Here is a 27,921-nt window from a genome sequence, read left to right on the forward strand (position 1 = left end):
CGAAGCACGCAAATGAAAATGAATTGCCGGTTGGCATTATGATTTTCAAATTTTACATTCAGATCCCTCAAAATTAGTATATTATATACAAAGGAGGTTAATACTAGGGATGGCAAAGAGCTAGCTCAGTTCGAGCTAGCTCTAACCCAGTATGTTAATTTTGAACCGAGCTACAGCCGAACGAGCTGGACTTAGGGCATCCGAGCTAAAACTTTAACTTGAAATCGTGACAAGTCAGCCCGAGCTAGCTCGTCAGCTAGAGCTAGCTCATGAGCTTAGTTGACGAGCTGGCGAGCTGGGTCTGGCTCGATCTTGTTTATAAAGATAATGAATTTTACAAACTTTTTGGATCGAGCTGAACTGAGCTAGACCGAGCTAGACAATATAAAATGTACACAAATTCATACAAATTCACAAATTGATGTCTAGCCGAGCTAGCTCACGAGCTGACGAGCAAGCTAGGTCCCAGCTTGAACTTGTTAATTCTGTATCGAGCTAGCGGCAAGCTGATGACTTGGTAACAGCTCGGTTCAGTAACGAGCAAACTGTTAGCAAGCGAGTCAAGTACGAGTCACAATCAAACCACGAGCTACGAGTTTTTTTGCCACCCCTACCCCAGATAGCTGAGGTGTAATTTAAAGGAACGGATACGGTTCAAATTAATTTTAACGGACCAAATATAATCGGTGGCTACTGAAACTGTGAGGACTGAGGAGTATTTTTTTTAAGATTCGCGCTGAGTTAAAAAACGATCCGGATTATCACTTGCATGCATGATACAGATTCTCTTTTCCTACGGCGTTTTGTCCTCTTTAATTTTGGCAGTGTGACCACTTCGTCAGGGTAAATCTTGGCAATTGATCGCAGCAGATGCTCTCCGATGGGGTGAAAATCAGTGGCCAGGGACGCGTTTGGTCGAACCACGACCAATCGCATACGGAGAGGATCCCGCTGTGTTTGAGCTAAGGCATATATATATGCTAATGAATCCATAAACAAGACTGAAAGAAAGAAAAGATCGAGACAAGCATACCAGCAACAACAAAAAGGGACAGTATTCCTCATGAAGCTCCAAATGTATGCATGCATAGGTACTGGTTTTACCAATAAGAGTATCTACATCCCTGAAACTATTAGAGTTTCTAATCTGACGTGGTAGTTTCTAACCCGGTTTCAGAGATGTGAGAGAGTTTCTTATTTAGAAACTATGCAGGAAAGTTTCTTATTAAGAAACCGTTTATAAACTATATGTTGGTCAAATGATTGGCTCAAATTGTTTCTCCTATTTAATTTGTTGCTGACGTGGCTTAATAGAAACTCTAAAATGAGTTTTAGGGATGTGAGAGTTAAAAACTTTAAAGACCATAATTTCTAAAAAGTAGTTAACAGTTATTTAGAAATCCGGTTGAGTTTTAGGGATGTAGATGCTCTAAGGAAGATATAAAAAAAATAAACAAGCGGAATTTAAATATTTTAGGTGTAATTTTAAGAATAATTAAGTTTGAAAAATCTCATTGTTCGGTAAGTCTAGACCAATCTAAAGAATAAAATTTACAAGTTTCTGTATACTCCAAATCTCATCATAAAGCTAAGCACTTTCCAAGGTCAGATGATTTGCAAAGCAAACAATTGATTCCTATTAATTTGTTGACTAAATTTGATTAGTGTATCTAGTCTCTTGATTTGAACAACACTTGAATATAAGTGCTTCAAAAAATATAGTAAATATATAACAAAGTTTGCAGTTGTTTTAAATTGATCAAGATATATATACTTGTTTTTGGCCGTGCACACGTATTGTTATATTCTGAACTTTTAAAATGCGATTAATTGCTAAATTGATGTTTGCACTAAATAAAAATCTCTAAATAAATTAATTATCGATTCGATTAATCTGGTTATTTAAACGAAACTAGAATTTTGAAATATAAATGAATTATGAAATTATGTACTTTAAAATTTAGAGATTTAAAAATAAAATAAAATCAAATTAAAAATGATTCGTGAAAATAAATAAAAATATGGGGTTATAATTAGAGAATAAATATACAAAATTATTGTACCAATAAGATTAATATAAAACTTACGAATTTCGTTCAATTATGAATTATAGATATTTTATTTGATATTTATATATACACTATTTGATATCAAATTTTTCGGGTTCTAAAATCGAATTATAAACACTTGAAAATATTCGTATGACATTATGAAAATTTTATGAAGCCTCGATTCGAGTCATGAAATGAAGGAATGATTTGTGGATAATTACATGATATGAATTATTAAACTTTGGAACTCATTTAGAAGAAAAACTTATAACAAAGTTAATTGAAAATTTATAACTTTTGATTTTCGTCGGATTGAATTCGCACCACATATAAATTGACCTATGATTGATTGCTTCTTGAAAAGTCTCAACCGTTCAAACACCAACTTCACGAATCTCAAAGCCTTGTTAAATGGTGTGATTTGGATCCGAGATGGATCGAATTATATGTTATGTATGTGTATGTTTATTTATTTGCTATGTGACTGATGCTTGATATTTATATTATTTTGCTTCCGCTGTTGTTTGATTTATTATTGATGATTAGCCTTGCGTGCTTAATGATTAATTAAGCACGAGGCGAGGTTGATCACACCTTAATCTAGAATTCCTGGTTTGGGGTGTGACACATATAGTACACGGTTGAGATTTATTTACAATAGATTACCTTGGCAATCTTCAAAATTGTCAAAAATAACTATAATTTGAAATCTGACATTTGAAAATGATACTATATTTATAGAGCAGAACTAGGGTGTTCTTAAGTTCACTAAGACCCTTGGTGAAGTACTCTAGTCTAAAACCTATCGAACTGCTTCAAATGACGAATCCAAACCGTTTGAAACCCACCTACCCCGCAAGTGATGCGTCTACATGTAAACTTTTTTAATTTTAAAATTAATTTTGAATAGAGTCAAGTGGTCAAAAAAGTTAAAAAAAATAAATGCATTAAAATTAATATACTAATCTTCTAATTTTAACCGCTTGACTTTATACTAAATTAATTCGAATGTTTAAAATTTTCACATGTAAATGCATCACTCGTAAGGTAGGCGGGTTTCAACGATTTGATTCGTCATTTGAAGCCGATTCGATAAGTTTTAGACTTGAGTTCACCAAAAAACTTGATGAAATTAAGAACACCCTAGTTCTACTCATATTTATATTATATCATAACATCACGCACAAGAAAAAGTGATGGAATTTGATGCATCTTTTTTACTTTTCAACAGTCTATATTTAGCAGCTTCTGCCAGAATATCATGTGACACACAAATTGCAGGAAATTTGATAACCAATCTATAAGATAACAACAAGTAGTGTTGTGAATTTATTTTTCATAGGAGGTTTGCCCCTTCTATTGATCTTAAAAAATATTGTCAAGATAACCAATCTATTATAGAATTATTTTTTATCAAACTTGTAGGAATCAATAGAAGGGGCAAACCTCCTATGATACACCAGATCTGACTCGGTTACCATTTCTGAAAATCTACATTTTGCATTTGATTTCTCTAATTTTCCTGGATTCTTTATTTCATTTTGATTCACCAAACCAATCTGAAAGCTAATATTATTTAAGGATATATTTATATTTTCTAATTGTTCTATCTTATCAAAGGAGGTATTTATTTGTTGATCAGCTTTCATTTTTTTTTTGTTCTTTATGACTAATATAAATTAATGTTTTGTTGGAGCTTGTATGCTACATTTTGTATGGAGATGTGAAAGTTCATTCGACAAGGAAAGGGTTTGACTCAATTTTTTATTCTAGTTTTGTTTTCAAAATGAATTGTTATTGACCGGATTAGGTCAACTCCAAGCAATATCCCATAACCACCACCTCAGGTATGAAATTCGAGATGGTCTATATTGATTTGACAACTAAAAATAAAGAAAAAAATTGAAAATTTTGGAGTAACAATCTGATGCAAGGGAACAAAAAAAAAAAAAAACATATGCTGCAAGACATAATGAAATTGTCAGAAGTTTAGAATCTTCTTTGGGGTCAACTTAGTACAGTTTCAACTTCTTAAGAAATATTAAAAATAAAAAAATATATATGCTGCAAGCCATAATGAAATTGTCAGAAGTTTAGAATCTTCTTCGGGGTCAACTTGGTACAGTTTCAACTTTTTTTAAGAAATATTCACACTCTTTTAAGTGTCTATATATACAAGCAATAGCCAGCCAGCTTTGTATCAACCCAATTTGAACTGAAGTTGAAGCATCTGCCTTAAGGTTAGAATATGAACCTTTCTTCTAAATTATTTTGTATCAATATTTAATTGTTTAGAACAGTTTTTGCTCTAGCATTGGTTCTCTTCTACTTGAAGGGGTGCCAGCTGACCTGATTATTTTACTTTCCTCACTGATTATTTATTTATTTTTGCCAATTAATAGTTAGGATTGAATTCTTTGAGTTGGTGGTTTGATTAGGCATAGTTGGGATTTATCCTTCTTCAATTTCATAATAAAAATCTCCTATTGAAATTGCTAGCAAGTATGATATATTACCGAGAATTACGAGTTTTACCAAATAAGATATTAGCTGACAAGGTGCAAAGCGACACAACTACTTAAAAGAGAACAAAACTTTTCCTTTTGTCATGTATGTAGTAACAAGGAAGCAAATGGGAAAGGGGGAGATTGAGGATAGGTACACACAAGATGGCACAACTAATCTTAAAGGAAATCCTTGTGTGAAGAAAGAAACAGGAACATGGAAAGCATGCCCATATATTTTAGGTATGCAATTAAGATTCATGCAGGTTACTATGTGCTAGGTGGCAGATAACTAGATAGATCATGGTACATATAAGAATGTTTATACCAATACTAACACTTAAATTGTATGTGCATGCCATACTAGCCGGACTTTTCAACAATGTTGGGTCAAAACATGAACACATGACCTCTGATATGGTGCATACGAACTGACTGGCAAAGCACCCAAACACACCCAAAAAAAAAGATGCACTTGATAACATGTATATGTGATTCACTCAATCGTATGTCAATTATTGACAAGAAACAAGAGCAAATGCAAAGGTCTACTAGCTGGGTGCAAGGGCAAATATGTGATGTTTATAATTAACTACCCAAATTTATTAGAATAATTATTTACCAATTGCTGTCTTGTTATAGGAAATGAAGGTTGTGAGAGGTTGGCATATTATGGTATGAGCACAAATTTGGTGAACTACATGGTAGGCCGGATGGGTGAAGGCGTTGCTACTGCAGCCAATAATGTCACCAACTGGGCGGGGACTTGTTATATCACCCCTCTGATCGGTGCATTTTTGGCAGACTCATATTTGGGACGCTATTGGACAATTTCAATCTTCATGATGGTCTATGTTCTCGTAAGTTCATTCGTTGAGGAATTACAATGGATTATTAACAGTTCTTGAATTGGGAATAATGCAGATTGTCTTTGCTCATACCAGGCATCGTAACAGTAGGGGGGGTATACTTCATATGGATGATCAGTGGATTTTACCAATACTAAATTTGTATTGGTACTGTTAGTACTGCAAAAGTACTGGGTAATATGCAAGATGTGGTACAATCGTGATAATGTGTCACTTTAGGACAATTTCACATATAGCACCTCAAAACAAGAAGTACAACACGTACCCCGGCTTAAGAGTTGATTGGTATGTCTGTACATCCAAATTTACCTAAAATGGATTGAAATAGTAGCCCTTATTTCTCATTATTTAGAATTGAGAAACTGACAGAAAGTGCTCGTGTTATTGTCATATGTTTTTTTTAAGATTTTTCAACATTTGCATGATATTTTTGATGTTCTATAGTGAAGATTATTAAATTCTTGTATGCGTTGGAAATATAGAGTATTTACAATACAATTAACAAATCCTGATTTTTTTATGCAGGGTCTTACACTGTTAACTCTGACATCCTCCGTTGATGGACTAACACCAGAATGCACCGGGGGCATCTTCTGCCACCCGACACAAGGCCAGAAGGCTGCTGTATATGCAGCGCTTTACTTAATTGCCCTTGGTACAGGTGGCATCAAACCATGTGTCTCCTCTTTCGGGGCGGATCAGTTCGATGAATCTGACCCAAGAGAGAAGAAGAGCAAGAGCTCCTTCTTCAACTGGTTCTATTTCTCCATTAATATTGGTGCACTAATTGCCTCTTCAGTGTTGGTATATATACAAACAAATGTCGGCTGGGGTTGGGGACTTGGTATACCAGCTGTTTGCATGGCTATTGCTGTGGTGTGCTTCTTTGTGGGCACCCCGCTTTACAGGAACCAGAGACCGGCTGGAAGTCCACTTACCCGTGTTGCACAAGTTTTGGTTGCGAGTGTATGGAAGTTGCGGGTCCATGTGCCAGAAGATGCTTCACTTTTGTACGAAATAACTGACAAGGAATCGGCAATTGTAGGGAGCAGAAAGATACAACATTCCAGTCAATTCAAGTAAGTCCATTTTCAAGGTTCAATTCAAGTGAAATTTAGTTGACTTACTGGTAACTTGTAAGTTCTGTTGGTCTGATTCTGTGGAAACTTGGAAGAAAATGATCATCGGATGATTGGCTTCAGAAATCCTATAGGGTTTTGGTAATCATACACAGTATTACACTTGTGATATATGCAAAAATTTCATCTATACAGTTAATTGGCTTTTGGAAAATAAAACTCGAAAAGTAATGAAATGAAAAATTCACAATTTCTGTTTCAGGTTCCTAGACAAGGCTTGTGTGGAGACAGAAGAGGAAAAGACGGTTGACCTCGTAAATCCATGGAGGCTCTGTACTGTCACTCAAGTAGAGGAGTTGAAAAGTATATTACGGCTGCTTCCCTTATGGGCGGGCGGTATAATATTTTCTACAGTATATGGCCAGATGAGCACCATGTTTGTGCTACAAGGGAATACCATTGACCCACACATTGGCCCACATTTCAAGATACCTGCTGCCTCACTGTCTATTTTTGATACTCTGAGCGTCATTGTGTGGGTTCCTTTCTATGATCGCATCCTTGTACCACTTGTTCGAAGGTAAAGATCTCTTTTTCCCATGTACTGTAGTGTAATCAACTAGCAGTGGTTGCTAGAAGTTAGCATATAGTACCAAATGTGCACTGGTCTCGATTACTAGCTAGTGGAAATACTAAACATGATAAGTAGATTGAAGAGTGGGTTTTCCATCTTACAAAAGCATGCAGGGGCAATGGTTTTGGTTATAGTAAGAAGTTATTTATTTATTTATTTGTGATTGTAGATTTCTGGTTCAAACTAAGATGCCTAATAAAGATTCATATCTATGCAGGATTACTGGTCGGGAGAGAGGGTTCAGCCAACTAACTCGTATGGGGATCGGTCTAGTTATATCTATCATTGCTATGATTGTAGCGGGGCTCCTGGAAGTAGCTCGTCTCCACATCATAAACCGCGACAACCTGTACGATTCGAGAGATTATCTTCCCATGTCAATTTTCTGGCAAGTACCACAATATTTTCTTATTGGTGCAGCAGAGGTGTTCACTTTCATCGGTCAACTGGAGTTCTTCTACGACCAGGCGCCAGATGCCATGCGCAGCATGTGCTCAGCACTTTCACTGACAACCGTTGCATTGGGTATGTACCTGAGCTCACTCTTGGTGACGATCGTGAGCAATATCACAGCGAGGAATGGGAACTTGGGTTGGATTCCTGATAACTTGAACAGGGGCCATTTGGATTATTTATTTTGGCTTTTGGCCATCATGAGTTTTGTCAACTTCTTGTTCTATCTATTGGTTGCAAATTGGTTCACTTACAAAAAGACGGCTGATGATCGATTTGGAAGAAGAGAGGACATTTGATGATAATTAATTATGGGAAACATTGAGAAAATTAAAGTCCAATTTAATTAAGAAGAAATAATGAGTGTTTATAGCATCCAACATTTAATTTGTGTTTATTTGTGGAGTGTTAAAGGGGTAATTAATGTTCTCTCTTGAATTTGTATCATTGATTGTTATCAAATTTGGCTTGTCGAGTTCTTACAAATTTGAATTCTAAATGGTTCGAGTCTGCAGTATATGTCTATGATATATTTATTTTGAATATTTTAAATATTCAAGTTTGATATTTTAAAGATTCAAATTTGAATTCTCATAAAATATGGTTGATTTATACTGTATACTGAAGAATTTTCTTTTACAAGATCTTAGAATGTTTTAGACATAAAACGTATGGTGCATATTAGGAATATACAACATGGTAAAGTTTAGTGTAGATTTATTATTGGTTGAACATGTTCAACGAAATTTTCAACCGCATAATCAATTGTTGGTGCATTATCAAACAATATTTAAAATTTTATTAAATTTGATGAGCACCCTAAGCAATTCATTTACTTACTAACTTTTTCATAAATAAGATAGTCTCAAAAGTTTCAAATAATGACCTCTTGTAGTCTTGTTTAAACAGCGGGCCATTTATTACTAATCCCACAATTAACCAGCCCTGCGGCCCGTGTCTGGTCCTTTTAACATTTCTCGGCCCAATTTGAATTTTGCATGCAAGGACATAAAACTGTTCGGCCCATTACCAAATTGATCAACTAATATTGGCCTAACAAATTGCAGGCTCCTCCAATTCGTCAAAACTGGAGAGAAACTCACCCGCGAAATCGAAATCACAGCACGGCACGTCTGATTGGAATGAAAATACAATGAGAGTTCAATTCATTTCAAGAGAATAGAGTTGAAAAGAGATGATTTAGATTTGAATTTTGATGATTAGAACGGTTGAATTTAAAAGAAGAATTCATTTAAAGATATATTGAAAAAGGTTATAATTTTCATCATTTACTAAGTATGCTACTGTAAAATCTCGCAATTTTCAATTTCTGTATTATTAATTGGAATGTAACTTTGCAAGAGCTACATGTACACAAAATTGAAAATTATTGATTTTTTTTATTTTTGTGCATTTGCGGAGATTATATGGTTCACAGTTTTTTGTATTGCATACCAGTACCAACTTTTGTTTGAATAATTTTGACTCTTGAAATAATATGAATAAAATAGGAAATTAAGCAGAGTAATTTTTGTAAATCCTCAAAATTAATTACAAATTTGGTTTGTATAGAAATTTCTCTAATTCTCTGCCTCAAGTTTCTTCTGAAGATGTCAAAATTACCCCTCTTAATCTCATACTGACTATGCAAAGAGAGGAGATTTAAAATGGAAATTAATAAAATGTTAAATCGAGAAGGCTCCGTCAATTACAAATTGCAAAATTATATGCAGGTAATGAAAATCAATCAAAATAGTAATTGGTACGAATACAGTAGATCAAACTAAGCTTAAATTGTCAAAATTTGTGGAACCCAAAAATTCATACTGTAAGCCTGTGACTCTGTACTATTAACGCTTTTCTGAATTTAGAAAACTTGTCAAATTTATAAAAAAAATAAAATAAAATAAAATGCAGACCTGAGAAAATTAATATTAATATTCTTATTGTTATTATGAGAATCTTTCGGCAGAAAAATCGCGACGAAGCAGAAACTCCTCGCTTTCCATTATCGGAGAAAGGTAAGGGTGCATGCGACTTTTCACTCTGACGAATCAGATTCTCGCCAAATCCCGATTTCTCAACGGGATTTGAGGCTCTTGAAATCCCGTCGAATCATCTCGTTTCTCGTTCCTCTCAGCGTTCTGTTCCAATCATCAAAATCGACGAGAAAGAGAATTCTCATTCTCGTTTGTTGGAGGTAGAGGCCACTGCAAGATCATTCGGCCGGCGACAGCGATCAGAAAGGGAAACCAAGCTAAAACGGCGATATCGTATCCCAATTCTAAAACCCTAGGCGAAGGATCTGATTCTGATGGCTCAGATCCCCAATCTCGACAACGCTCCCCTTAATTTCAACGCAATCAGGTTTCAACCCCTTTCTCCTTTCAATCTCCTCTGCAAATTCTATCTTTTGTTGATTGGAAACTTTTGCAGAGCCATTGTTCTTTTTCGGCAAATTTACTTTGCTGGTAAATGGTCATTGCACTGCGACGAGGGTAATTTGCATAAATGGTTATGGTATCTAGTAATAATGAGATCTATAATGGCTATTAAGAGGCTTGTAAGGTCAATAATGGCTATTAAGAGGTTTGTAATGTCTATGACTTTTGTCTTGGTTCTGGTGTTTATTGGTTGGTTTGGTTTTTGGCAGGGAGAAGTCCCAAAAGGACCTTCTTGATATACTACAGACTGTGAGTTTCTGTCAAATTTAGTGTTCATGACTTCACATCCATTTTAAACAATACACAAATAGTATTTTAAACCTTTCTTTTCAACTGCTTAAAAAAAGACCAATTTGTTTTCTAAACCTTTGTATTTTACTGTTCTAATTTGTGACAGATTCGAGGCAAAAAATGCCTTGTGATTGATCCTAAGCTTGGTGGAACTCTTTCTATGTTGATTCAATTTTCACGTCTCAAGGTACTCAATATGTCTTAAAGTTGGAATCTAGTACAATAAAAAGCTATCTTTTAATTTGTCTAATTATTAAAACATAATATAATGTCCAAACATGAGTTACCGTAATCTTGACTCTTAGTGGGACCTCACTTAACTACCAAAATAAAGATGAAGTATCTGTTGTGCAGTGATTTGTGAAAATTTAATATTTTTGTGGTTTATTGAAAACAGGAGGGTGATGGTGAATTGCGCTACCTGTCAGCAGACCCGGTTCAAACTGACTCTTCAAATGTTGTATACCTAATTCGGCCCCAGATTACTGTGATGAAAACAATCGCATCCCATATACAAAATGACATTTCAAAAGGGATTCAAAAGAAATATTTCATATATTTTGTGCCTAGAAGAACTGTTGCCTGTGAAAAGGTACTTACTATTATAAACATTTTATTCTCAGCTTATATTTTGTTCTCTTTTGTGCTTTTCTGCGCCTGACTTGTCTTCAATTCTGGTCATTACTTCATGCTTTTTATTGGAATTGTGATCATATGTGGCCCTACAAAATGTTAGAATGTCATTTGTACCTTCTACAAAAAGAGCAAGGTTAGAAATGGAATTACCTCATAGTTTATATTTTAATTATATTTTATGTGCAGATCCTTGAGGAAGAAAAGGTACATAACCTTGTGAGTTTGGGTGAATACCCATTATATATGGTACCGCTAGATGAAGATGTTATCTCCTTTGAACTAGAGCTTTCGCTGAAGGTAGGCACTGTGAACACTATATGATATGTCATTATTGTGCTTTTGGTGTTTAAGCTTCTGAATTAATATGCTCCACTTTTTAGGAAAATCTTTTTGATGGAGATACAACTTCAGTATGGCATGTGGCTAAAGCAATACATAAATTAGAGGTATTACACTGAACTATCCATGAAAAAATTTATAAGGGTCTGCAGAATTATGTAAGTTTGATTACCCCCTAAATTACTGAAACCCAAGTATATCACTGGAAAGAATTTAAAATCACCTGAAACTACTTGTCAGGTCCGTCTCCGCTAGATACGGATTTCAATTTATCCTGTACTTTATCGTTGTGTATCATAATTAGGTCATAGCTCTTCAGCGTGCTTACCTACTTTTATTATAATTTCAGTCTTCTTTTGGGGTTATACCTAATGTCAGGGCCAAAGGTAAAGCTTCAACAAAAGTTGCTGAGCTTCTAAACAAATTGCAAAATGAAGATCCAGTTAATGTTGATGATGTAAGACTTCATCATGTTTCCTTTTCTCTTCCTTTTTTTTTTCTATTTCGAGTCACTATGACTAGCAACAAAATGTTCCTTTGATTTGTCAGGGGGCTCCAGAGATAAATACTCTCATTTTACTAGACAGAGAGGTAATTCTGCACTACCTTACTTTTCACCTTTCTAAAATCATATTGTAAATGAGAAAATTAAACTGTAAATGTATGATTATTTATATTTTAAAATTTTCTCTTCTCTTTAGGTGGATTTGGTGACACCAATGTGTTTACAGTTAACTTATGAAGGATTGCTTGATGAGGTGAGATTTGAAGTGCAATTTTTTTTTAATCCTTCTAGAAATCAATGCATACTGGCATCACTGTAGCAGTATAATACAACTTCCCATCAGTACCAGGCGTAGGCCCCTTTCTTGTTAGCTCGTGGCTATTATTCATAATAAAATAAAAAAGTATGGGCACTATGTACCATTAGCACTTTAGCAGAATACTTTTAATGTGGATTATCAATTTTTATTTATCCATTTTTAGTCCTAGTTATTGTTTTCCTTTCTGGCGTTTGATATCTGTCTTTGGGGCTTACTAGTCTTTTTTGTAATTGTTTGAGTTTATTTTTCTTTGCACTGATATGAACTGACTATTACAGTTGTTATTCAGCTTTTGCAAATTAATAACGGTGCTGTGGAGGTTGATGCGAGTATCATGGGAGCTCCGCAAGATGCAAAAAAGATGAAGGTTCCACTAAATTCAAGGTCTTCTTTCCTATTACTAGTTGACATTTTTCCCTTTGTGTAGTTTATTGTTAATAAATGTGAGGTATTTATGTTTATTTCTCAGTTCATAAACATTATATTTATGGGATATGTTATAGTGATAAGTTGTACAAGGAAATTCGAGACCTCAATTTTGAAGTTGTTGTTCAGGTTAGTTCCTCTCTCTCTCTCTCTCTCCCCCCCTCCCTACCTCTTTTTATTTTCTGAAAAGTTGGCAGAGGTCCTCTCTGTCTCTCCACTATTTTATTATCTAAAAAACTAATTGCTGATATCAAAAGAAAAATATTGTATTTAGATATTTAATATATATCATGTCACATTTTATTATCTTTCAGCTTTTCTCTAATTGCAGGTCTTGCGTCAAAAAACCACCTCCATAAAGGAAGAGTATGCGGGAGTAAAAACCACGGTATTAAATTATATTTCTGTTTATAGAAACTATTTAAATAGGATTCGATTGCTAAGATTAACTATGCTATAGTTTTGTTTTACTGAAAATTTGTAGACAGAGATATCTGAGCTGAAGGATTTTGTGAAGAAGTTGAATTCGCTACCTGAGATATCGGTAACCTATTTTTGTTATTTTCTTAATTTAATTATGTTGTTATGATTTTTATACAAACAATGGTTTGCATTGACAGAGGCATGTTAATCTGGCCCAACATTTGCAATCATTCACAAGCAAACCATCGTTCCATGCTCGACTTGATATAGAGCAAACAATACTAGAACTTCAAGACTTCGATTCGTAAGACTTTCTATACAGTTTTTTCCTCCTTTTTATGGTTTATCTACGAAGTTAATGTATTAGATGGTTTTATCTCTAATGAAAAAAAAAATTATCAGATGCTTCGAGTATATTGAGGAGATGATTCACAAGCAAGAGTCAATTGTTAGCGTACTTCGCTTACTAGTTCTGTTCTCTCTGACTAATGCTGGCTTGCCCAAGAAACATTTCGATTATTTGAGGTATATTATTTTACATTTTTGTGATAGCCCATTTATGCATATCAGTTGTTTTGAGCATACCTTCTCTGAAATGTGCATTTATTCCTCAGGCGTGAGATCCTCCATAGCTATGGTTTTGAGCACATGCAATTGTTATATAATCTTGAAAAGGCAGGTCTTTTCAAAAGGCAGGTAAGGTTCCTTGTTTGAAAGATATGGTTTCTTCTTATATGTACGTGTGAGAGAGACAAACAACAACACCACCACCAACAACAACAACCAAGCCTTAAGTCCCAAACAAGTTGGGCTAGGCTAGAAATGAAACCCAATCATAGTCACAAAGTCAAGGTAGATAGTAAAAAAAATAAAAAAATAATAATAATAAGTAATAATGGTATCAACAATAATAATACTAATACTAACTATACTATGCCTAAACTATAATGGTTAATTGTGCTACTTGTTGCATGAACATTGGACATGCAAATAGAATCTGACCAGGCAATTGAGCTTTCTTTGAACATTAATTTACTAGCCTTTTCACATTCCCCTATTGTTTTTTTAGGAGGCAAGAACTAACTGGCTTTCTCTAACGAAAGGTCTTCAACTAATAAATGAAGAAACTGACACTGCAAAGTATGATTTTTTTAAAAGTTATTTTTCCTTATTATCATTTTCTTAACGTAACAGGCTTCTCAGATTGCTTTCTTTTTTTCTCACAATTCATTTGTAAATCCAACTAAAATGTTCCTGACTGGTATAGTATTAAAGTCTCTGCCAATTGTAATCAGCAGGATCGTGTTCTATTTTAGTTTGAGTTATTTTTCAATATTATTTGCTTGGTCTAATACTTTGCATATTTTGGAATTTTGCAGTAAAGTAATATTTCCTACTTGACACTTCATATCCAGATCTGAACAAAGATATTGATATTTTCTTTTTTGTCATTTTTTTTTAATCTTACAGTCCAAATGATATTTCGTACATATTTTCTGGATATGCACCTCTCAGCATTCGGCTTGTTCAGCATGCAATTAGATCTGGATGGTATATTTTTTTGTTCTAGGAAGACAATAATAATGTTGTACTTATCAAAGAGAATACACAACAACTCTTATTGTTATTTTTATCAGCTGTGTCTAGTCCCTCTCTGGTCTCAATGTTTTGCTACTTTTTTTATTATTGAAGTTTTAGATTGATATGAAATCCTAAATAATGTTTAAGCATTAAGTTTTATCCAACAAAAATAGATCACTTGCAAAACATGGCCTTTAGCACCCGAACTTCATAGGATATGGCACCATGTCTTTCTGGTAGCAAATCGGCCTTAGTAATCCTTTTTTTTATATATATCAAATAAAGGAATATGGGGATCTATTGATTGTTTAAATTTCAAGTTTGATTTTTTATTTGCATTTCAAACATTGAATTTGAATTTTACTTTTAGGAGATCAATTGAGGAATTACTAAAGCTCCTGCCTGGTCCACATCTTGATTTGAAAAGGGTAAAGTGTTTGTGCTCAATGATTATTCTAAGTTTTTAAGATGCAGATTTTATGTATGGGGCTTTTACTTGTATTTATGCTCTTCTGTGTTGATTTATTAGAGTTTTTTTTTTTCAATTTTACAGGGTACTCCTAACCATGTTGACACTTTTACAGGAGCTCAGTCTGATAGGTACAATGTTCACATGTATTAAACATGTTGTATTTTCAGTGTCATTTTGTATTTTCACATGTTACATTTTGTTTTATTACATAAAGGCAATATGCTGATTGTTTGGTGATAATTGGCATTATTTTAGGGTACCTGATGGTCGCCGCTCACTGGTTTTTGTAGTGTTTATTGGGGGCGTAACTTTTGCTGAAATAGCTGCTTTACGGTTTCTAAGTTCACAGGTATGTGAGTATATCTAGTAAAATGCAGTATTAATACCTCTGAACAATTAAGGAAGGTCAGAAATTTAAAGAAAAGAAAAAAGAACTGTGAATCATGGCTGTAGCATCTAGTCTTATACCAAAGTAAATATCAGTACACTGTCCCGACATAATTGACTTGATTCTTTTTTTTTTTTCATATTTGCTTTATATGTGGTGGTGCAGGAAGGGATGGGGTATGATTTTATTGTTGGAACAACAAGAGTTGTGAATGGGAACTCAATATTGGAAGCAATTGTTGGAAACAGCAGTTAATACAATACCAAATTAAGCTATGATAGCGGGGTTTGTAAAGTTTTGTGTTGAATTTTATTAATCATATTTAAACTCGTTGTACAGAGGAAGATAGATGGTGCAACTTTTATGCACGTATTTCTTTGTCTTTGTTGAGGTCTTTGTTGTTGTGCCTTGTATTTTATTTATGCTATGGATTGAGCAAATATGGAATCTGACTAGCCTCATGAGTTATTTTCTTGCAATTACAGTTAATTTTTTTTGTATCGTGAAAAGGATAGAATACCTAAATAGGGGGTATCTCTTTTCTTTAAATGCTTAACTTTTGTCCCTTGAAAGCTCGCCTATTGTCTACCATTATGCAGGGTGTGTAGGAAAATGTAATACATGCAATGACGGATATGAGAGTCGATTCATGGAGATACACAATTCAGTCTCCAATTACATTTTCACATGGAGATCATGTTGAATGGTTTGCAACTGATTGAACTTTTTTTTTTTTTTTTAAAAAAGAAAAAAAAAAGATATATGGATTCATTGCACAAACCTATGTGCATTATGTTGGAAAAAAAAAATGGATTTCCGCACTTTCTACGATCAAACTTTCGTTTAACTAATACATTTACTTTGTCAGTTAGCTTGAATGTTTCGCAATAGGACAGTAATTCTGGAATTATGTTGGTCAAGAAGCATAGAAAGGCAGGCTCCTAGCCAGCTTCTACAAAGGGTCATAGACATGTCTCATTTTAGATAGTGGTTTGGTGCACTTCAGATATTGCTACATGGACGTTTGTGAGGATGAGATGATTCCTTTGTCAGATTCTCTGAGTCCAAATATATCCTCTTAAAGAGCATCTATACTCGTTACAATTGCAGGATTACATTTTGAATCAAGGGCTTTCTTTTTTTCTTTACAAAAACATCAGGCACACGAGAGCAGAAAACTCATGAAGTCTAGCACTCCACAAAGAAACCATTTTGTTGGGGACCAAGGGGCGCTATAGTAATTCAGAGCAATTATTGGGCCCTACCGGCTCTCGCAAACAATGTGATATAGCCATAACAGCAGCCTCAATGGATGCATCCTCCCCCTGTTGAGAAATGTAGTTCATCAAAGGTAATTAGGTTTTATGCCCAGCTGTATACATATGTTATACTCGGACACCTTCAAATTTCAACACTTCTAAACACTCTAATAGCAACTTATATCCTCTGCAAGGGGAAAATCACTATGCAATTGTGATTTATTTCATAAATGCAAATCACTCCGATCTGAAGACATCATCTCTTTTAATTCTCAGCATACCATTCTTATACCTTCTTCGCATAAATAATGGATAACCTATGATGACCAGCTACTCTATCACATTAGTTATCTGAAATGCTTAAATTCCTCTAATCATTGTACTTGTACAGGATCTGATAAAATTGGTTTTGTTGGTTGTTGTGGGCCCTTGAATTTAGAAACTATAAATGTAATCAAATCTTATTTTAATTCTGGTTTCAAGCAAACCGGACATATTATGTGGTGAATTTGTTAAAATAAGAATGAAAAAGATGAGGCCATAGCGTATCCAACTTTGGAGCTACTTTGTTGAGTAGTGTTGTAAAAAACGTCTGTTTAGGCCGATTAGTCATTGGCGATGACCAAACCGTCATGGATTTTTCCAACTAATTGACCAATTATTTCCGATTATGGCCGATTATTCCCGATTAATTGCTTGGCGGTACCCTGTCCGTCCGACGACCGCGTACCGTTATTTACATCACTGGTTGAGTATACTAAACGGAAGGCCAAATAATATATAATAAAATAAAATGTTGACTTGTAGACTTGGATATACGTAAAAATTACCTTTTCTTTCCAATAAAACATGTTGCCGTATTTTCCAGCTAGTCGATTCCAGAAACTTCTAGGTACATCCAGATCAACCAGGGAGCCCACATTAAAGTTTATTATGTTTCCTGGATGATTAGCAACATTAAGAATAATATAGATGATCATCATCATGTTATTATTGACTACATGTACTACCCTCCATAGTTACGCTGAAAAGAAGCTGGACAGAACAAGGCACCCACTATTGTACCTGCTGCATAGGTACATGCTAGTACTATAACTAGTTGAAACATAGAAAACTACCAGGTCAAATTACCAGGCCTTCTCTAGTTTCAGTATATGACCATTTAATGTACCTAAAACTGCAGTGAAGGACATAAATGATGAAAATAAACAAACAGAGAGATAATACTGTAGTTATAATAGAAATCTTAGGCATTACATAAGCAACATTGGTCTTATTCATACTGGTACATGCTGGTAACATCCTGGTTCGAACTCTAATCAATAGGATACTAAACAAGCATAATAAAAAGTATGCTTGTACTGTTTTTCATCGAGTTTCTTACCAAAAGTTGGATCAGCCACAAAGACTATAGTTCTGTCATCCACTTGCCAGAAGTCTTTAATTGCTAATCCTGAATAACACAAAGGGTTATAAGCAAATAAAATATAATAAAGAACTTAAGACAACAATATTTACAAAAACTTTGGAAGATAAACCTGGTGTATCAGGATAGTTTTGTGCAAGGATTCTCAATTTATAGCCAGTATCCTTCTCTAGATCTTGTATCTCTTGAGAGAGGCGTTTTTCCTAAGAAAATAAATAATAATCACCACGACATATGGGTATGCAAAACAATTCACAATTTTTGAAGAAAAAATTGGTAAAGAATTAAAGATGATATAGGCAAGCCAAGGGTAATTTCATATATACCCATCAAAAAGAAAAAGAGCACTTCATACACTGCTCCCCTGTATGTGGAAAAAATTATACATATCCTCTGAGGTAACAGAATCCGGGCCAATCTGGCCGGAGGTGAAATGCATGGGGCCCCTTTAATATTTGTGCAGGTTCTAATCGGACGGTCTGGATCTAAACAGAAATATTTTGTTACCTTTAGGCGATACGAATTCCTGTACGTGCCCTTACAAAATTGCCAAAGTATCTTTCTAAGTGTGAAATACTTAATTTTTTGGGGTAAACACATTATACTTTCTGCAAGGGGAACACAAGAAGGCTGCTAGATCGATAAATCAATTGTCATAATAAGGAATGTTGTTTGACCTGACCAGCAGAGAGAAATCCAGCAACGTCAATCACAGTGGTGAATTCCTTTGGGAGTAAATCGGGTTTGTTTACCCCTACCTTGGCCTCCACCAACTGAGCACCTACAATTTTCATTTTCTAGGAATTACAATTCCACCAGGAACAGGAACAGGAACTAAGCCAAGAAATGAGGAATTTACCGGAAAGAGAGATTCCAACAGCGAGAGCGCTGGAAAGTGTGAGCTGAAGTGCTTTGGAAGTAATACTTTGAAACCGTCTCTGAAAATGAGAAGAGTTTTGTTGGGTAGAGGAAGCGATAATTAAAGGAACACAAGTGCGGCGAACTTGGTGCTTCCCGTGTGGTGCAAACGATAGTTGTAATTTTAATGGAAGGATAGAAGACTGAAGTGCTAATGCCATGTTCCTTTTTTGTTTTTTTGCTTAATGTTCTTGCTAGTGACTTCTACTTCACGGAAAAAGAGAGAGAGAGAGAAAATGTTCGGCCAGAATGTGATAGCTGACGTGGAAGCGTCAAGGCCGTCGGATGATCCCAAAATTGTTGGTGCGCCTACGGGCTTTTAAGCCCAAAAAAAAAAAAGATTTCATTAGCATATGACTGAGATTTTACGAGCGACATTTGATCCAAAGCGCTGCTTCCTTATCCACTTGTATGAGAGTTGTTCCTGACTAAATGCTGCTCACGTAATGAATTTAATGGAAATAACTAAAATAGACTTTATTATAAAAGAAGATGCTAATGTTGTCTCAAATGTCATAACCAGTGCACTAACAATACTTACAGATTGACTTTATGGAAATTTCAATGACTCTGTTATTAACCTTCTGGTTTATTAAACACAATCGATACTTGTAAATATCAAGCTGGCACTGTTTTTACCTCCAATTATCAGGTGAAATGCCTAGTAAAAGTTTCGCCAAGTTCTGATTGCCACAAATCGATATTTCGACTACATAACAATAGTTAACACATTATTTATCCGGAATTCAATATTTCGACTACTAATATTAAGTAGGACCACGTGACACAAAGCAGCGATACGAAGTTTTCTATATCTCAATAAAGATATTGAAACATAAACAAAAGAAAATTGCTCCATATAGTAAGGATCTCGCAGCATTACAAATAGCCTCACTGTTATTTTTCTTTTCTATCGCTAAAGATAATACAATTTTCAATTGCTTGTTACTAAATTGCTCAAAACAATTACAAACTTTACAAAAAAACCCTCATCTATAAAATATACTACTTGACATTGAACACCAAGATAACAGTGTAAAATGGACCTAAAGAAAAGCTAACAGAGAAGGAAAAAAATGGAATAACAAAGTTTCTGATTTCCCCAAAAAAGATAAATCAAATTAAGTATACATCCTGTGCAATACCTGGTATAACTTTGGTTTCTTTTCCGGTGTATGTTACCTGCACAATTCCCCAATAAAATAAATCACTCATAAGTCGTAATGGAATTGAAATAACAACAAAACCATGACAAATTTCAATATGCAAGAATAATAAAATAAAAAAAGCTATCTGAAATGATATTTACCTGTGCAACATGGCATTGCTGAAGCATGAAGAATTGATTTCCATGACAAATATAATTTCCAGCAATAAAAAAATTGTTCACCAAAACATTTGATTAAATACTCGTAGTTTCTCAGTTCTCATTGCCCGACCTTTCCACCAAATTTCTCAGCCAAAAATTCATCTAAAAGCCCGTAATTTGGCACTGCATCACCGCTGAAATTTTCAGTTGGAAGCTTTCGGATACAAGCAAGAATATGTTGAGCATCTCGACAAAGCCTGTGTGCAATTACAATAATAGCAGCAAAATATTATTAAAAAGGTAAAATTATTAATAGAGTCAAATTGCAATATGATGAAGTAGCTATTCGAACAATTCACTTGCAATTGCCATTCCTTGAGAGCTTGCTCTGGAGATGGTGTTGGTGCTTGTACCTGAATTAAATGTTTCTTTCTCTAGATATACAAGTTCATTTACAGAGTCAATTTATGTTGCAAATACCTGTTGTTGGCTTGAGGAGTCCTCAATTCCAGCTTCGAAAATACATCCGTAATATTTGTATGGAAAATTTGTACCACTTGCCTGGAAAAATAAAATAAAAATTAACAAATTTTGGATTTTGGATTTTTTATATAAACAAAAATGCTGGATGCAATAGGCAGATAGGTTTGTATGAAAATTCACCTAAAAATGGCTTGAACATCAGCCTCAAGCAGTGTTTGAGATAAAATGCGATTAAGAAAAGAAACTTCCTGTAGGTTAAAAACATTGAATGCTTAATCAGATGAAAAAGAAATAGGAAGTTGCTTGAAGGAAAATATGTTATGCAACAAGGAAAAAGAGAACATCAATGAAAAAGGTACCTTAGTGACCGATTTAGCAAACGCACTGGGTTGTGAATCAACATCCTCCTTATTCCAATCCTCAACAATTTGAGACAATTTACGTAAATTTGCAAGTAATCTCTCTCTCATTATTTGAACAAGCTTTGTATGAATTTCATCCCGGTGAATTTTGTAATCCTGTAGAATGTTGTCATGATAAACTTTTTCACTTTGACCATGACAAGGAATAAAATAACTAAAATAAGAAATATATATACAACATGACAATACAAGTCCTTTCAGTGCAAATAAATTTCCTCATCCAACATCTACAAGTATGTGATATGACAAAGTTGCAATATTCCATTTTCCAAAAAAAAAAAAAAATTGTTGAACCGACCTCAATTGAATCAGGCATCCCATCATAGATATTTTCCAAAATTAATTTGATAAAATGACCTTTCATGTTACAATACACACCTGAGCAACTCTATCAAATTCTGAGGTCAAAATTGGCTTTCGAGCTTCTGGAATTTTCATGAAAAGAACTCTTCTGACATCTACATAACATGCAGTTTCAAATAAGATATCAAGCTAAGAGAAGCAAAAAAAGTTAAATTTCTGTCAAAACCAAGCATAATACCTGGAATTATGGCAAATATAAAACTAATAATCTGACTTGCAAGAGCCAAGTGCTTGGAGGTGATGGATTTCAGACCTGACACCTGAAACGAAAAGGTTCAAATTTTATTCTGCAGAACAAACTTGAATTACTCATTGAAGTTGGGAACTCATACGAATACTTTTTATATTATTCAGAACATAGTTTAACCTTAATAAAGATATAATTCCTTTTTAAACCTCGATTAAACAACTACAAACTGACAGAGAATAACATCTAAGCAGTATCCAACAAAAACAAGTCAAGCTAGTAATACCTGCATGGCACCAGCGCCAAGGACAAGTTGACACGTGCGGGTGTTGAAAAGTTTCAGTATTTCTACCACACGATGGACCACCTCTGACGACAGTGTTGGCAAAGATTTACTAATATCAACATACTCAGACAGCATCTTCAGCAGTATCAATCCACTGTAATTCCAAACAATTATAAATGAAAAAATTACCTAGAAGGTAAAGTGCAGCTTAATTAATTGAGCTCGAAGCAGCTCTGCAGAGAACTATTTTTCTTTTAGCTTAATTACATTTTTACCAAAAAAAACATCATTTGGCGCTTAATTGAGCACAAACATTTAATCACCCCAAAAGTTCATCTATGCATGGCCCTTTATACCACCACACTAGCAGTGAGGTCAGTTGAAACATCTGGAATTCTAAATAAAAGTTACATGTGAACTTCTTTTCTACCTATGTTAGAGCTTTGTAGTGGTTACTGGTTAGCTAACAGTGTACAAAACAAACAAGCATGTCTTATACAGCTGTGTAACAGCTTATATATGAATAAGTAATGAAGAGGATAGCAACTTAAAACTTTATGCATCTATCCGGAAAAAGAATTTTACAGTGTAGAGATGACTTACCAGTTTACCATATGGTAGCTAACACCTCCATGCACAATGGATTGTGGAGTAGACCTCGCATTATTCTCCTCAGATCGAACAGGGCCAGCAGATTCATTTCTCTTGTCCTCCCTGGGCCCCTGCTCATCCCTACCATTCTCTTGGCTCGAAGAAACATCAGAATCCGCTGATTTAGATAAACTATTGTCAGATTCAACAACCTCTATGCTATTTTCTACTGAACTAGTTGACGAAAGAGAGTTAATGATTGCTTGAAACTCTTCTGGCACATCCACTGCAACCCAGGTTTCTTGATCCAGCACCACCTTTATTTTAGTCATCTTTAAAAGGAACAAATAACACAATAAGGAACATAAACTACTACAAAAGTCTATACAAAGCATATACAGCAGTTGACAAACCTTAGATTCATGCTGGACGTCAACAAAGGACTTTGACTGAGATTGCATTACTCCACGGATGCTATAACCTAACCTCCCTCCAATCTGCCAACCAAAGTGAAAAAGACAAAACAAACGTTTAGTAAGAAGAAAACTCACAAAATATGACTATGGAATAATCAATCATATGAGATAAGACTATGGGAGGGTTACCTTCTCAGTGGCAGAAATGAAATCCTGAGTGATATTGTAAATGCTGAGGAATTCCTGAAGCCTGAGTTTGGGGTGGAGTAGAGCGCGAACTCCAAGGAGCTTGGCCCACCGCCCATGAGCAGCATCACAGGCAGCAAAAACTGCCTCTGTGTTTTCGCTCAAGACATCAGCTCTGTACATATTAACCAATTCAACTGCTGTCAGGCTATTTAATTCAAATCAAAGAAGGCATTCAGTTTTCTACCACTGTACTACACTAATCAGGTTGAGTTCACGTAGAGGTTAACTGCATTACCAATGCTAAATTGGGAAAAGTTAAGTTTCTAATAGCAGTGTCATAGCAGTTTTAGCAAGGTTTAGGGCGTTTTTTACCAACACATTAAAATTATGCTATTTTGTGGATCTTGACAGCAATATGAACCCTAGCACAAATATGGCGCTTAAAATTAGCAGAGCGCTGTAGAGTTAATTTAAGTAAATGTGGGTATAATGAATCTCGATTATACAATACTTGGATCACCTAGGCACATTTAGATATTCTACAAACTGTTGCATGGAACACATTTTGCCTTAATAGTTGACTCAAATAACAGAAGCAGAGAAATCTTTCATAAATTCAAAAGTTAAAAAGTTCTACCTGAAGTTCTTAGCTGAAGAAGGGCTAGTACTGTCATCAGTCTTTCCTTGTATGATTAGCTTTGTAGAGTTTTTCGCAAGAGAATAAGAGTTTTGCGAAAGGACATTGTTTGCACTATCCTCATTTGTTACTGTAGTTGCGGGCCCCACATTAATGTTCAACATACCACATTCGACCACCCTTTTTACCTCAGCAGCTTGTGACAAATATACCTATTATTACCAAAGAAAATCATACACTGTCGCAGAAGTAGATCCCCTGTGTGTTTGTGTGCGTGTGCGCGCGTGGGTGTTACAGAGAACATAAATTAACGTGTACAAAGAAAAAAGCCCTTGTAATAGGTTAATTAATTACACTGTGAACAGACCTGTACAATCTTAAATATAGCAGTCAGAAGTTTAACGAAGCTCTCAGAAGAGAGGTTTTTTAATTTGCTCGCAAGTGATTGGCTGCCAGCTGTTAGTCATGAAAAGTAGATGTTAATAGACCAGAGATGTAAATCTGGAAGGAAATCACAAAAATAGTCCCTAGAATATCACATTTCCTGTTGTTGGTCCATGCAAGTTTCAAATTTCCTATTTCGGTTTGTCAACATTTCAATTTGCCCTGCCAACACTTTCAAGCCAAACCTTTGCCAAGTTTCTTAGAAAACTCTAGAGCAGAAATAAACAAATTTTGGTCTGGAAAATATCAAAATTAAATTTAATCATTTCATTCATGACAGAGCTGCCCAGAAATGGAAGATGGCATTAGGGAGCAAATTAGATATATCATCAAGGACCAAGAGGGAAATGGGTGATAAGGATGATTTGTCTAGTATAATCCAATTCTTGAATAAATTATAGGCTAACTGATAGCAAAAATACAAAGGAAAGTACCTTCAGAATCAACAGCTCTTTCTCCACCTTCTAGATCAGAATCAGGACGTGCCACCAAAATGGGAAGCAACTCAGCCACTGTTGTTTTAATAGCAGCAGTCATTAGAGTAATAAGTGTTTCACGATATTTTCTTAACATAGCCGGAAGTTTAGCCTGAAAAGTTAAGACATTTTATCTATAAATTGATTCAGATATAGAAACATCAAAGGTAACCCTTGCAATGCAGCACAATACTATATTGGCTCACATCAGTTGAGTACCACCTATCTCTATTTTCCTTTAACCCTTTTATTTTGGTTTACCAAAACAGTTTCACGGTATCTGAGTTAGTTGCACATCACCAAATCCAGGTAAGGGCAACAGAGCAATAGAAGTAGCATTGGTATATGAAAATTTGGTACTGGGTTGATCAAGACAGGTAAAGTGTGGGGGACAGCAGTACTAGTCTGGATGGTGCTCCTTGCTGTACCGTATGTCCTGTTATCCTATGTACAGAGACTCAAAGGCTAAAGAGCAGCAAAACTTAACTGTTCTGGATGAACAATATATGAGTGGAAGAAGGCGTGCTTCCAGATCAGAATAGTCAGATCCTAGATTTGCCTGTGCAAAATGAAATAAGCTTCATATCAGTATGTATGTGCGTATGTTGTATTATGATTATTTCCCCCCTCTGTAAAAAAAATGTGCATCTTCTTTTGGAAGGGGGTGTTGAAGAGGTAAAAATTATGCTAGGAAGTGCTTCAAAAAGAAGTTGGTAGAGGTAACATACTTCAAGCTCTATCCCATTCAGAAGACTCGAGTCCTTTCTTTTGATGTGTGATATAACCATCTCTTCTACAGCTTGGGCATCAGGAACAGCATTTCGCACAAACTCTGCTTCCAGAATGCTACAAGAATGAATATTTTCCAGGTAAAGAGCAAGCTAAAAAGTATTTGAAAGTTTTGCTATTGAAATCCACATTTTGCATTCTCAAAATCCTTGAAGAAAATGACAAATAATATATGCACTAAACCAAGGGATTAACGGCATAATAATGTCTATTACATTCTGAGCTATTTCAATATCAAACCTAGATTTAGAACTAACAGAAAACAAATGGCTTAATATAATTACCTGTCAACTGATGCCAGTGATGTTGCTAACTGATCTCTAATATGCCGGAAACAGTGGAGACCTGATAATTCATCTGTATCCTGCAGAAAATGCAGAAAGCGTGTATGAGAGAGAGAAAGGGAGCTTCCAGGGGATAAAAGTTTTTACAATAGGCGGATTTTGCAAATTATTCAGGTACCAGCATCACAGGCTACATTTTCTTTATTAAGTTGCTAAAAATGTTAAACAGTAACTTACCAGCAAATGTTGCAGGTCATCAATTACATCAAGAGCAGCGACGCAATCTGCTTGGGCAACAAGCTGTGCAAATGCAACACAAATAATGATAATGGTACATCTCTAAAAATTTCCAATGATGTTTAATATTCATGCTTCTCCAATTGGAAATTGAACATGTGTTGTTGATTGTATTTTTCAAATGCTTAGATATTAATCGAACAAAATCCTATCCAGAATATTTCATTCTAGGTAAACCAAATCAATTTAAAGCAAGAATTACTGAATAATGAGTCTAAGTAAATCAGCTCACCAGTTTCAGGTCAGAGAGCTCCTTGCTGACGCAGAGAATAACAGTGAGTTTTTGCTGAAGAGCAACCATATTGCCCCTTGTATCACTCAATTCCTGCACCTGACGAGCAGACCCCACCAGATCTCCTGTCAGAGCCCTGATCGTCTCCTTCAGTGCCCTGATCCTTCCACACGCCTCCACAATCTCTCCATCCAACCCTTGCAACCTTTCTTGCGCATCATAAAAGCTCTCAGATCTCAATGCAATCTCTCTGACTAAACCCACTTCAACTACGTCGAGGTATTGCGTTAGCCTCTCTTGAAGCGAGAAGTTGTCTTCTGGATCAGGCGAGAAAGGGCATGCCGCATGAAAGGTACCTCCATCTTCCAATTCGAAATCTTCTTTAAAAAAAAGAGAGGGGACTTCACGTAGACAAGCGAGCAAAGCTTCACCAGGTCGAAGAGAAGGATCAGAGTCAGATAATTGTCTACTAGAGTGGTTGATTATGTGCTCGAATTTAGAAAAGGTATCAGAAATGGAAGCAAGGTAAGAAGAAAAATCAGAGAGGGAGACAGTGGGAAGAGGTACAGAAGGAGAGGTGGATGGTTCAGGGAGTGAAGAGGAAGCAGCAGAGGGATTGAAGAAGAAGAGAGAAGGCCAGGTGGAGGCAGCGGGGTACGAGTGGGGGTTGTTTAGGATAGAGGAGATGGAAGAGGTGGTATTGAGAGAGGAGAAGGATACCGATGGGGAATCAACGGAGGAGGTGGTGGAGATGGTGCGAGAGAGGGGTTTGAGCTCCATTGGAGGTCGGTCAGTGTTGGAACACCATGGATTTGGAGATCGATCTGTGATGATAAGTCCAGATCAGATCTGACAGGAGGGAAGGAAGATGGAGGAAACTATAGAAAGGAAGGACGGAGAGAACAAGACAGACGAATTCAGATCCTCCCCGGTACCGTAATAGGAATCTTTTATAATTATTGGATCTGGACCGTTCTTTTTAACTTGGCACGAATCACAAAGTCTAATAATACTGCCCCTGCGCTAGTCCGAATCTCAAAGCGGCTGAGAGTTGAAGGGAATCTTTTACAATATTGGCGAGAATACTTAGTCCGAGATAGAGACTATCTTTTTTTTTCTCCAATTTTGTTTTTTGTTTTATTACATTTTATGCTACTTGATTGGTGGCAATACCGAATTTATTCATGCACAAACTTATAATATATTAATCTCATGTCTATCTAGACTTAAATATCTAATGAGATAGAAAAAAAAAAATCAATTTTTATCTTTTACTTGGCTAATAAAAGCAATACTTTATCATTAGCTTGTTACTATATCTAGTCCATACAGTTAAATTCTTGTTTTTGGTCATGTTTAGTTGTACTCTGAATTAAATTGTTTATTTCAAATTGAGATAGATTAAATAGGTTGACGAAGAGAGAAAAACTTATTAAGTTAGATGTTACTCTAACTGTGAGACTCAAATAGGTAATGTTTAGTTATAGAATAAGTGATGG

The 27,921-nt window shown here is 35.3% G+C and overlaps 4 protein-coding genes across 8 annotated transcripts; 2 read left to right on the forward strand and 2 right to left on the reverse strand.

Moving 5' to 3' along the window:
• Nucleotides 1–4,121: 4,121 nt before the first annotated feature.
• Nucleotides 4,122–7,910, forward strand: LOC144562467 (protein NRT1/ PTR FAMILY 8.1-like). 3 transcript variants are annotated; one of them, XM_078311701.1, is made up of 6 exons: nucleotides 4,122–4,291; nucleotides 4,670–4,798; nucleotides 5,198–5,415; nucleotides 5,950–6,503; nucleotides 6,766–7,083; nucleotides 7,355–7,910. In XM_078311701.1, exons 2-6 carry the CDS (start codon nucleotides 4,684–4,686, stop codon nucleotides 7,887–7,889), a joined length of 1,740 nt encoding a protein of 579 aa, XP_078167827.1. In that variant the 5' UTR covers nucleotides 4,122–4,291; nucleotides 4,670–4,683; the 3' UTR covers nucleotides 7,890–7,910. The 3 variants fall into 3 exon arrangements, with proteins under 3 accessions (XP_078167827.1, XP_078167828.1, XP_078167826.1); XM_078311702.1 differs by having other exon boundaries at nucleotides 4,122–4,861; XM_078311700.1 differs by having other exon boundaries at nucleotides 4,122–4,798.
• A 1,867-nt stretch (nucleotides 7,911–9,777) lies between these two features.
• ATVPS33 (Sec1/munc18-like (SM) proteins superfamily) lies at nucleotides 9,778–15,851 on the forward strand. Its single transcript, XM_078311520.1, has 22 exons — nucleotides 9,778–9,957; nucleotides 10,244–10,283; nucleotides 10,432–10,512; nucleotides 10,723–10,917; nucleotides 11,148–11,258; nucleotides 11,342–11,407; nucleotides 11,650–11,757; nucleotides 11,850–11,891; nucleotides 12,002–12,058; nucleotides 12,414–12,508; nucleotides 12,628–12,679; nucleotides 12,882–12,938; nucleotides 13,035–13,094; nucleotides 13,171–13,277; nucleotides 13,376–13,498; nucleotides 13,588–13,669; nucleotides 14,043–14,113; nucleotides 14,444–14,524; nucleotides 14,925–14,982; nucleotides 15,108–15,154; nucleotides 15,282–15,375; nucleotides 15,580–15,851. Exons 1-22 carry the CDS (start codon nucleotides 9,905–9,907, stop codon nucleotides 15,667–15,669), a joined length of 1,770 nt encoding a protein of 589 aa, XP_078167646.1. The 5' UTR covers nucleotides 9,778–9,904; the 3' UTR covers nucleotides 15,670–15,851.
• A 601-nt stretch (nucleotides 15,852–16,452) lies between these two features.
• LOC144562321 (thylakoid lumen 15.0 kDa protein) lies at nucleotides 16,453–19,234 on the reverse strand. The gene is made up of 6 exons (XM_078311521.1): nucleotides 18,959–19,234; nucleotides 18,777–18,880; nucleotides 18,212–18,302; nucleotides 18,058–18,126; nucleotides 17,504–17,613; nucleotides 16,453–16,739 (listed from the first exon to the last, which is right to left on the reverse strand). The coding sequence occupies exons 1-6, from the start codon at nucleotides 19,176–19,178 to the stop codon at nucleotides 16,647–16,649; spliced, it is 687 nt and encodes a 228-aa protein (XP_078167647.1). The 5' UTR covers nucleotides 19,179–19,234; the 3' UTR covers nucleotides 16,453–16,646.
• Nucleotides 19,235–19,853: 619 nt separating this feature from the next.
• On the reverse strand, nucleotides 19,854–27,331 carry VPS54. 3 transcript variants are annotated; one of them, XM_078310493.1, is made up of 19 exons: nucleotides 26,423–27,331; nucleotides 26,131–26,193; nucleotides 25,894–25,973; nucleotides 25,549–25,666; nucleotides 25,308–25,379; nucleotides 24,779–24,932; nucleotides 24,268–24,356; nucleotides 23,901–24,112; nucleotides 23,264–23,435; nucleotides 23,072–23,155; nucleotides 22,671–22,990; nucleotides 22,068–22,221; nucleotides 21,773–21,854; nucleotides 21,610–21,689; nucleotides 21,169–21,327; nucleotides 20,990–21,057; nucleotides 20,807–20,887; nucleotides 20,327–20,583; nucleotides 19,854–20,199 (listed from the first exon to the last, which is right to left on the reverse strand). In XM_078310493.1, exons 1-18 carry the CDS (start codon nucleotides 27,200–27,202, stop codon nucleotides 20,445–20,447), a joined length of 2,907 nt encoding a protein of 968 aa, XP_078166619.1. In that variant the 5' UTR covers nucleotides 27,203–27,331; the 3' UTR covers nucleotides 19,854–20,199; nucleotides 20,327–20,444. The 3 variants fall into 3 exon arrangements, with proteins under 3 accessions (XP_078166619.1, XP_078166620.1, XP_078166621.1); XM_078310494.1 differs by having other exon boundaries at nucleotides 21,169–21,350; nucleotides 21,601–21,689; XM_078310495.1 differs by lacking the exon at nucleotides 21,610–21,689.
• Nucleotides 27,332–27,921: the final 590 nt, after the last annotated feature.

Source organism: Carex rostrata, chromosome 11 (genome assembly GCF_964058835.1).
Source record: "Carex rostrata chromosome 11, lpCarRost1.2, whole genome shotgun sequence".
Taxonomy (NCBI): domain Eukaryota; kingdom Viridiplantae; phylum Streptophyta; class Magnoliopsida; order Poales; family Cyperaceae; genus Carex; species Carex rostrata.